This window comes from Capra hircus, chromosome 3, assembly GCF_001704415.2.
Source record: "Capra hircus breed San Clemente chromosome 3, ASM170441v1, whole genome shotgun sequence".
Taxonomy (NCBI): Eukaryota; Metazoa; Chordata; class Mammalia; order Artiodactyla; family Bovidae; genus Capra; species Capra hircus.
In genome coordinates, this window is record NC_030810.1 from 108,881,434 (window position 1) to 108,892,820 (window position 11,387).

General features: G+C 39.4%; 1 protein-coding gene and 1 pseudogene across 1 annotated transcript; both read right to left on the reverse strand.

The window, feature by feature from the left end:
- LOC102173704 (olfactory receptor 6K2) lies at window positions 1-960 on the reverse strand. Its single transcript, XM_005677267.2, has one exon. It carries the CDS (start codon window positions 958-960, stop codon window positions 16-18), a length of 945 nt encoding a protein of 314 aa, XP_005677324.2. The 3' UTR covers window positions 1-15.
- Window positions 10,541-11,387, reverse strand: LOC102187441 (annotated as a pseudogene).

Below are 11,387 nucleotides of genomic sequence, written 5' to 3' on the forward strand. Positions count from 1 at the left end.
TTGAGGTCCCTGGTCTTATGAAAAAAAGATGTTAGCTTGACTCATGCGCTTTTTTATGGCTTCCTTTATCTCTTTATTCCTCAGGCTATAGATAATGGGGTTGAAAAATGGGGACACAACTGCAAAGGCCAGAGCAATGGCTGTATCCCAGAATAAGGAGTAGGTGGCAGAGAAGCGTAGGTACATGAGAGCCACACTGCCAAAGAAGAGTAGAAATACAGTGAGGTGGGAGATGCATGTGGAAAAGGCCTTGCGACGGCCCTCAGTGGAACGAATACGTAGAATTACAGCCACGATACCAATGTAGGACATGAAGATGAGCATCACAGCTGTAATAATCTCCACTGCATGGACAACATCCACTACCTGAATCATGAGGATGGCTTGTGTGTCTGTGCAGGCCAGGCGTAGTACTGGGAGGAAGTCACAGAAGATATGCTCTAGGTGATTAGAGCCACAAAATGGCAGTGTGGAGATCCAGGCAATCTCAGGAAGGGGTGTGGCAAAACCACAAACACAGCAACCTAAAGTCAGCCAGGCACATAGCTTTGAGGTCATGATAGTAGGGTAATGAAGAGGGCTGCAGATGGCCAGGTAGCAGTCAAAGGCCATAGCTGTCAAGAGACAAACCTCACTGATGCCTGTGGAATGGAAGAAATACATCTGCAGGAGACAACCATTTAGGGAAATGCTCTTCTCACGAAGCAGGCAAGAGAGCATCTTTGGTATGGTAGCTGTGGTATACCAGATCTCCAGGAAAGAAAGGGCACTGATAAAGAAGTACATGGGAGTGTGGAGATGAATATTCAGCTGGACCACTGTGATGATGACCACATTTCCAACAACAATGAATGCATAAATGAAGAGCAGTATAACAAAACAGATGACAGAATCTCTCCAGGAATAAGGGAAAGTGGAGAAGATAAACTCGTGAGCAGTGGTTTGATTGGCATTCTCCATCTCCAGTTGAGAAATGAGGTTTTCAAATCCTATTGCACTCAAACTTTCTAGGCGATGTCTACTACTCATCATAGGGTAAGTACACTTACACTATGCCACCATCTGGATAAATCCTTGACTTGGGAGTGTAGAAGAAGAAGGAATACTCTATATTCCATAGATGCTTATAACTAAAACTGGAGTATGGAAAAAAATTCAATCAGAAAGCACAGCCAATAGATTAGATTAATAATTCTCAAAATTTATCAAGCATCATGATCACTTGGAGGGCTTGTTAAAACATAGCTTACTGGTCTTCATCCTGAGAAACGTCAACGAAAAGGCAGTCACCTACAAGCCAAGAAGAAAGGTCTTGAAAGGAATCAACTCTTCCAAAATCTTGATGTCAGATTTCCTAGCTTTCAGAACTGTGAGAAAATAAACTCTTGTTGTTCAAGTCACTTAGTCTGATACTTTGTTATAAAAGCTTTAGTAAATAATATACCATACTTATACTCAGCACTCAACCAGTTTCTCTTGCTGACTTTCTTATTTCTTGGTTCTTCTAGATACCAACTTTATGCATTTTTGCATCTATTGTCTTCTTATGTCTCAAACTTAATTAATCATTGAAGTCTGCTTAACTTTTTTTCTGTTGTATTACCAATACATTTATTTCTTTTATCTTATCCCTAATTTGATGCTTAGTAATAATGCCTACACTATTGTAATAGATTACCAAAGGTTTCTATTTCCAGTGTGAGTATTTTTATACAAGCCTCTATTTCCTCAAGACTGATCTTGCTATAACATCAGTTTACTCATGTTACTCCCCTTCCATACCTACACTTAAATTTTACATTCTCACCATGTTCTTCCTCTAAATTGTTTTTTCTTTAAAAAGAAAAAAATCTCAGCTCATGTAGGATAACATTTTTATAATCACTGCAAAATGAAAAAATCAGCTTCATTTTTGTCTGTCATTGATTAATAATCTTATGGTACATTAGGAAAGGGCACTTTATTAATGTTCTCTTATTTATATTATCTATAGATATATTTTTTCATTCATTATGTGACTGAAAATGAACATGTTAACTGCTCAGACATGTCTGACTCTTTGTGATCCCTTGGACTGTAGCCTGCCAAGTTCCTCTCTCCATGGAATTCTCCAAGCAAGAATACTGGAGCCACTTCCTTTTCCAGGAGATCTTCCCTACCAAGGATTGAATCCAGGTGTCTGTATTACAGGCAGATTCTTTAACGTCTGAGCCCCAGGATGCCCACTTATGTGACTAAGGCCATAAAGCTCCCAACTACATCATCTGTCTCTCTAGTATTGTACTGAAATGACATTTTTTGTTATTTCAGCAGAAAACAAAGCCATTTTGTCTACTGTTACTATGAAAAATTGTTCATTTCCAATCTGATTTATTAAACCTGCTGTTAATCCAAACATGTCACTTTCAGTTTCTGGTCTCTGAGCATTCCTGAAAGAAATCTCCCCTGCATGAAATATACTCTTGTTCTTTACAAGCTCTACCTTCTCTTTAAACTAGCCAAATTCTATTGGGTTGACCAAAAAAGTCATTCAGATTTTTCCAGAAGATGTTATGGGAAAAACCCAAATGAACTTTTTGGCTAGCCCAATACATGTGTCTTGCAATTTTAACAAGATAATTCCACACGTAATATAAATTGCTCTATTTCCTGTAATATTTGTATGTCTATGTATCATTTCCTTTTACATTTTTTCAAGTGTTCTTGATTTTTCATATGCGTATCTGATCTTTCCCATAAGACTTGATGCCCCCAGTAGTAGTCCCTACATATTGTGATTATTGCCTTTAAGACAGGGTCCTACAAACTGAACCAGTCTACTCATTCAAGAAAGAGCCTCTATGCAGACCCCGACTCTGAGCAGAACTAATTGCTCATTCTGCTGAAAAGATGTGGCTAAGTAGAAGAAAGATAAGAGAGATGGAAATCAAAAGGAAAAACTTAGATTTCTCCCAGTGAACACTTCTCTATCTTTTCCAAATCTCAGTAAAGTCTAGTAAAATTGTCAATGATATTAATGCCTCACAATAAACTGGAAATCTCACTTGATTCCTGAAACATTTCAAATCAATCACAATGCTCATTTGTTGTTTTAAAGCCATCTGATAAGCTTTGGCCCCACTTGCATCCCTCCTATTTCTTGGGAAATTTAGCAACTGAAACATTTATGCTTTGTACTAACTTGCTTATAACAGGGCTTCCTTGGTAGTTCAGACAGTAAAGAATCTGCTTGCTATTCAGGAGAAGTTCCTGATTCCTCCTTGCCCAGGCTTACCAATAGTTATTCACAGTTTCTACATGCACACTAGGGCTGTCTATTGTCCTGTGTAAGTGTTTTCCTTTCCCTAGATATCTCCCAACTCCCCCAAATTAGCTGATTTACTGACCTTGCTGCTGTTGGGTTCCGAACTTGGAATAAACATGGATGAAGACTATCTTTCCCTACCTTAATGTGGTCAACCATATAGAGCTACTGAGCCAAGCTTCCTTTGCTCTTCTGCTACGTTTCTAACCTGAGTCTTCCACCTAAACTATATTTCCTTGATCAGTCAGTGATAAAGAGATCTGACTCTCCCTGTGGAGCTCTCTCCTTCTACCCTGCCCCTTTGCGTGCCCCGTGTGTCTTCCTAAGCCTAGCTAGAACAGGAAGATGGACTCTCCTGAGAATACTACACAAGCGATTTAAAATAAGTAGGAAAACAATCCTTCTTATAATAGTTCCAATTAGGAAAAAGTTCAAGCTGGTAATTAGGAGAAGCCCAATTTGAGGTGACTCAAATCCAGGACAAATGAGACAATCCAGGAGTCTGAGATATTGCAACAAGTGTGTTTCTGTTTATTTGTTTACTTTCTTTTTTATGGTACTTCTGATCGGATTAACTTTTAAATAAATCAAAAGCTGAAATTCCAAGAGTCACATTTGAAGAATGTTAATGCAGATGGTAGGGTAGAAGGATGTGCGCTCATATTCTCCTGCAAGAACTCCAAAACTGCAACTCTCTGCTGAACAGCCATTGACTGGGGAATGTTGGGTCTCACCAATAAAAGATACCCCATGTCCAGGGGCAAAGGAGGAATCCCAGCAAGATGGTAGGAGGGGTGAAATCGAGTTTAGAATCAAATCCCTTACCCACCAGAGATGCTCAGAGGGCTCAAACAAACCTTGTGTGTACCAGGACCAAGTTATCCCACAGATACTGAGCCAGAACTGTGTTTGAGTGTCTCCTGCGAAGGTGCAGGTCAGCAGGGGCCTACCACAGGGACAAGGGCTCTAGGTGCAGCAGACCTGGGTATGGCATAAACCCTCTTGGAGGAGTTCACCATTAACCCCACCTTAGAGCTGCCAGAACTTACACAGGAGTGGAGAAACAGACTCTTGGGGGAGGGCACAAGTAGAACCTTCTGTGCACCAGGACCCAGGAGAAAGGAGCAGTGACCCCACAGGAGACTAACCCAGACTTGCCTGTGAGTGTCCAGGAGTCCCCACTGGAGGCATGGGTCAGGGTTGGCCTGCTGCAGGGTCGGGGGCACTGAGTGCAACAGTGCATGCATGGGACCTTTTTAAGGAGATCACCATTATTGTCATTGCCTCCACCATAATTTGGATCAAACAACAGGGAGGGAACACAGCCCTGCCCATCAACAGGAAATTGGATTAAAGAGCATGACCCCAACCATCAGAACAAGACCAGAAGAGTTTCCACCTCAATCAGTCTCTCCCATCAGGAAGCTTCCATAAGCCTCTTATCCTTCTTCATCAGAGGGCAGACAGAATGAAAACCACAATAACAGAAAACTAACCACACTGATCACATGGACCACAGCCTTGTCTAACTCAATGAAATTATGAGCCAGGTCATGTAGGGCCACCCAAGATGGACCAGTGATTGTGGACAGTTCTGACAAAACATGGTCCACTGGTGAAGGGAATGGCAAACCACTTCAGTATTCTTGCCTTGAGAACCCCATGAACAGGATGAAAAGGCAAAAAGATGGGACACTGAAAGATGAACTCCCCAGGTCAGTAGGTGCTCAATACACTATGTGAGATCAGTGGAGAAATAACTCCAAAAAGAATGAAGAGGCAGAGTTGAAGCAGAGACAACACCCAGTTGTGGATGTAATGTGATGAAAGTAAAGCCCAATGCTGTAAAGAGCAATATTGCATAGCTGCTGCTGCTAAGTCACTTCATTTGTGTCTGACTCTGTGCAACCCCATAGATGAAAGGCCACCAGGCTCCCCCATCCCTGAGATTCTCCAGGCAAGAACACTGGAGTGGGTTGCCATTTCCTTCTCCAATGTATGAAAGTGAAAAGTGAAAGTGAAGTCACTCAGTCATGTCCAACACTCAGCTACCCCATGGAGTGCAGCCTTCCAGGCTCCTCTGTCCATGAGAGTTTACAGGTGAGAGTACTGGAGTAGGTTGCCATTGCCTTCTCTGAATATTACATAGGAACCTGGAATATTAGGTCCATGAATCAAAGCAAATTGGAAGTGGTCAAACCGGTGATGGCAAGAGTGAACATTGACATTTTAAGAATCAGTGAATTAAAATGGATTGGGATGGGTGAATTTAATTCAGATGGCCATTATATCTACTACTGTGGACAGGAATCCCTTAGAAGAAATGGAGTAGCCATGATGGTCAACAAAAGAGTCCAAAATGCAGTACTTGAATGTAATCTCAAAAATGACAGAATGATCTCTGTTTGTTTCCAAGGAAAACCATTCAATATCAAAGTGATCCAAGCCTATGCTCCAACCAGTAATGCTGAAGAAGTTGATAAGTTGAATGGTTCTATGAAGACCTGCAACACCTTCTAGGACTAACAACCTAAAAAAGATGTCCTTTTCATTATAGTGGACTGGAATGCAAAAGTAGGAAATCAAGAGCTACCTGGAGTAACAGGCAAATTTGGCCTTGGAGTACAAAATGAAGCACGTCAATGGCTAACAGAGTTGTGCCAAGAGAACACACTGGTCATAGCAAACACCCTATTGCAACAACACAAGAGAAGACTCTATACATAGACATCACCAGATGGTCAATACCAAAATCAGATTGATTATATTCTTTGCAGCCAAAGATGGAGAACCTCTATACAGGCAGCAAAAACAAGACCAGGAGCTGACTGTGGCTCAGATCATGAACTCCTTATTCCCAATTTCAGATTTAAATTAAAGAAAGTAGGACAAACCACTAGACCATTCAGGTATGGCCTAAATCAAATCCCTTAAGATTATACAGTAGAAGTGACAAATAGATTCAAGGGATTAGAACTAATAGACAGAGTGCCTGAAGAACTATGGACTGATGTTCATGACATTCTATAAGAAACAAGGATCAAGACCATCCACAAGAAGAAGAAATGCCAAAAGGCAAAATGGTTGTCTGAGGAAGCCTTACAAATACCTGAGAAAAGAAGAGAAGCTAAAGGCAAAGGGTAAAAGGAAAGATACACCCATTTGAATACAGAGTTCCAAAGAATAGCAAGGAGAGATAAGAAATCTTCCTCAGGGATCAACACAAAAAAATAGAGGAAAAGAATAGAATGGAAAATACTAATGATCTCTTCAAGAAAATTAGAGACACCAAGGGAATATTTCTGGGCTCAATAAATGGCAGAAATGGTATGGACCTTATAGGAGCAGAAGATATTAAGAAGAGGTGGCAAGAATACACAGAAGATCCTATACAAATAAGATCTTCATGACCCAGATAACCACGACGGTGTGATCACTCATCTAGAGCCAGACATCCTGGAGTGCAAAGTCAAGTGGGCCTTAGGAAGCATCACTACAAACAAAGCTAGTGGCGGTGATGGAATTCCAGTTGAGCCATTTCAAATCCTAAAAGATGATGTGCTGTGAAAGTGTTGCACTCAATATGCCAGCAAATTTGGAAAATGCAGCAATGGCCACAGGACTGGAAAAGATCAGTCTTCATTGCAATCCCAAAGAAAAGCAATGTCAAAGAATGTCCAAACTGCTAGACAATTGCACTCATCTCACACACTAGCAAAGTAATGCTCAAAATACTCCAAGCCAGGCTTCAGCAATACGTGAACTGTGAACTTCCAGATGTTCAAGCTGGTTTTAGAAAAGGCAGAGGAACCACAGATCAAATTGTCAACATCTGTTGGATCAGCAAAAAAGCAAGAGTTCCAGAAAAACATCTACTTTTGCTTTATTGACTATGCCAAAGCCTTTGACTGTGTGGATCACAGCAAACTGTAGAAAATTCATTAAGAGATTGGAATACCAGACCACCTTACTGCCTCCTGAGATATCTGTACGCAGGTCAAGAAGCAGCAGTTAGAACTGGACATGGAACAACAGACTGGTTCCAAATTGGGAAAGGAGTATGTCAAGGCTGTATATTGTCACTCTGCTTATTCAACTTATATGCAGAGTACATCATGCAAAATGCCAGTCTGGATGAAGCATAAGCTGGAATCTGAAAACCAAGATCATGGCGTCCAGTCCCATCACTTCATGGTAAATAGATGGGGAATCAATGGAAACTGTGACAGACTTTATTTTGGGAGGTCCAAAATCACTTCAGATGGTTACTGCAGCAATGAAATTAAAAGATGGTTACTTCTTGGAAGAAAAGCTATGGCCAATGTAGACAGCATATTAAAAAGCAGAAACATTACCAACAAAGGTCCATGTAGTCAAAACTATGGTTTTTCCAGTAGTCATGTATGGATGTGAGAGTTGGACTATAAAGAAAGCTGAGCGCTGAACAATTGATGCTTTTGAACTGTGGTATTGGAGAAGACTGGAGAGTTTCTTGAACTGCAAGGAGATCCAAACAGTCCATCCTAAAGGAAATCAGTCCTGAATATTCATTGGAAGGACTGATGCTGAAGCTGAAACTCAGAAGAAGTTTGAATCTGTGAAGAACAGATTCATTTTAAAAGACTCATTTGCTGGGAAGGATTGAAGGCGGGAGGTGAAGGGAATGACAGAGGATGAGATGTTTGGATGGCATCACTGACTCGATAGACATGAGTTTGAGTAAGCTCCAGAAGTTGGTGATTGGCAGGGAAGCCTGGTGTGCTGCAGTCCACTGGCTTGCAAATAGTTGGACAGGACTGAGTGACTGAATTGATCTGAACTGAATGCAGTAGAGGAGAGGAGATTGATAAAACAAGAAAATAAGGGATATAGTCATATCCTATTTCTTACCTGTTTCTAAGTCAGTCAGCCAAATTTAGGAAAATCACTTGCCCTTCCATATGCTCCACCTTTAGTTCCATATTGAAATTTATAGCCAGTGCTTTGGTTAATTATGTAGATTTAATTGTTTAATGTTACCGTTATTAAGATTGTTTTCATTTTTGTCCAATTACTCACTAAAATTTCTGAGAATGAAAAAGATTAACAAAATGCAATCCATTTCCTTCATTTCTTTAAATGTAATGACTTTTCTTACTCAAAATAAACTAAATAAATATGCTGTAAGAAGTGGTACTGTAATTTCAAACAATGACACATTCACCAATTTTCCTAATACAGCAATTTCTAGTTAAAGAATATCACATAGAATTAATATGAATTTTGTACTATGTCTGGACTAACCCAAAACATTTTGCTCATGTACATATGACAAATAACAAGAATAAAAGTTGACTTGTTTTCTATTTGTTAAAATTCTTCTTTCTGTTACCAATACCTCTTTGTTTTTTCCACATAGTTTAAAGAGGTTTTTAGCTTTTATCTTACATTGAAAGATAAAATTTCATAAAGATTTAATTTCATAACTTGTTTTTCAAGCACATGTCAGGTGCAAGATGCCTGTAAGCTGCACACACAATGTTCTTAAATGGTAAGAAGGAGAATGTAGCTTCCAAAGAATGACTGCCTTGCATCTTTTTACATTCCGCTACTTAGCCCCTGCTTTATTTCTAAATGATCTCAAATCCCTTTGATGCGTAAAAGTTCCTTGACATACAAACTTATAGGCAGTGTGGTTAAATAATTGCATATTTGATGTAGGTAATCTTTCTGGAGATTATAGAATTATATTAAAAGATTATTACCAATACAGTGTTAAAATACTTGTAACCCAAAAGAATATCTTAAGATTCAGATAAGAAGCATTAGTTATTAATTTCTGCAATCTCAGGAAGGTACAATGTTAGACAAAGCCTACACACGGCAGTATATGTAACTTATTAAGTGTTTCAGACATTGATATTAAAATAATAATCATTTATCCTCACACTTAGAAATCTGCTAGTCAGTTGCAATAGGGAGAGCTATGCTCAACTTCAGACTCTGAGCTCTGGGTTGTGGACTTCAAACACCAGGCTTCAGGCAAGTTACAGTTCAGGTCAGCTCCATGTGTTTCTCATTCTCTGAACCACTGACTCTCAGAGACGTGGTTTCATGTGAGTCCAGTGCTGAAAGGGGAGCAGTTATCTGAAGTAAACCTGACTGTAAAAGTACATATTCAGTATCTATAATATTCATTGCTTTCCCAAGAGTCAATTAAAGGAAAAGCCCAAACCAAATCTGTGGGGCAGGAAGGTAAATGGTACTTACCATGAATCCATTCATTGCAAAATTATGGATTTATAAATCTGTTATAGGGATGTGAAGAATTGGGATGAATGACTCCTTTTTATAGTTGTACTGCTATTTCAGCCTGCCAGTGATAGGATTGATATTTTTCACAGAATAACTAGACTTTTATTTGATCTACACCTCAGTTGCCATACTACTGAAGTTGTAACAAAAGTGCTACACTAAGGCATTATTTGTGTAACCATTTACAAAATCAATATTTTTACTAAACGCTATGAACATTCTTTCACATCTGCTTTTAATAATGCAACTTCTTGAAATTTATCTTGAAACAGAAGTTTTTGAAATTGAAAAGGACTTTATGTAAGAAAATTATAATTGCCATATTTATAAGAATGTGTGTATGCATGTTTAGTCATGTCTGACTCTTCATAGCTCTTTGAACTGTAGCTCACCAGGCTCTTCTGTACATGGGAGTTTTCAGGCAAGAATATTGGAGTGGGTTTACATTTCTTCCTCCAGGGGATCTTCCCCACCCAGGGATGGAACCTGAGTCTCCTGCATTGCAGTGGGATCCTTTATTATCTGAGCCACCAGTGGTAATAGTTAAAAAACAATATAGAGAAGCAAACAATAGAGAAACAAAATGGAAAAATAATTTGCATGTTCAATCAATGAAGCAGTTTACCATAATTAAACTGATGATTATAAATACATAGTGGAAATAATAAATTTTAGTACATAATTCTAATATATTTATTGTCAGATTGCATGTATTATACTAAAAATTACACTGACTCTAGAGAGTCAGAAGTAGGATTGATATTGCTGTCATTTCTGTAAATCCTCAGAAGACTTTCTTTACCAGTCTGTTCACCAGGTCATGGGGAATAAAACTAGGCTAATTGTATTATTCTTTGAAATTCTAGTCTCTTTGGGCTTAATATTTTGTGAAGAAGTTCCATTTGTATACAGGACTGCAGTCTAAATTACTTACCAGATATATTAAACACCTTTTGGGGAGCAAAGTAGCTTCTTAATAGCATCTTTCGTATCCTTATTTCTCAAGCTATATATAATGGGATTGAAAAAGGGAGCAAGCACAGAGAATGTTAGCGCAATGGTGGTGTCCCAGAATGGTGTAGCAAAGAATCTAAGATACATGCGAGCCACACTGCCAAAAAGCAGCAGGAAGATGGAAATGTGTGCTGCACACATAGAAAAGGCCTTTTTACAACCCTCAGCTGAAGGGATACCCAGGATAACAATGATAATTCTGATGTAAGAAAGAGAAATAATCAGACCTGTTATTAGCAAGAGCATGAATCACATCTTGCACCAAGATCACAAAGGTATTTGTGCAATCTACATTTAATAAAGGTGTGAAATCACAGAGCAGAAGATCTGATGGGTTTAGTTGGGACCACAGAAAGGTAGGGTAGAAATCCACACAATCTCAGGTAGAAGGATGAGGAAAGCAAATAAGCAAGAGCCTGCAGAGAGCTGAGCACGTAGTCGGGGAGTCATGATGGTTAGGTAGTGGAGTGGGTTGAGATGGCAACATATCTGTCAATGGCCATCACAGTGAGCAAGGCTCCTTTGGTGTTTCCAAATGGATGGAAGAAGTGCATCTGGAAGAGGCAGCCAGTGAAAGAGATGGTCTTTTGACTGCTGATCAGATTGGAGAGCATCTTAGAAATAGCAGCTGTGGTATACCACATCTCAAGAAATGTGAAGATACTGATGGGATTATACATGGGGTTGTGGAGAGAGGTATCAGTCTTACAGCAAAGATCAATAGATTCCTGACTATAATAAAGGTGTAGATGAACTCTTGCCTGGAAAATCCCAT

Excerpts from the sequence above, each read along its gene's own strand:
- LOC102173704 (XM_005677267.2), bottom strand. The coding sequence starts at position 960 with ATGGAGAATGCCAATCAAACCACTGCTCACGAGTTTATCTTCTCCACT.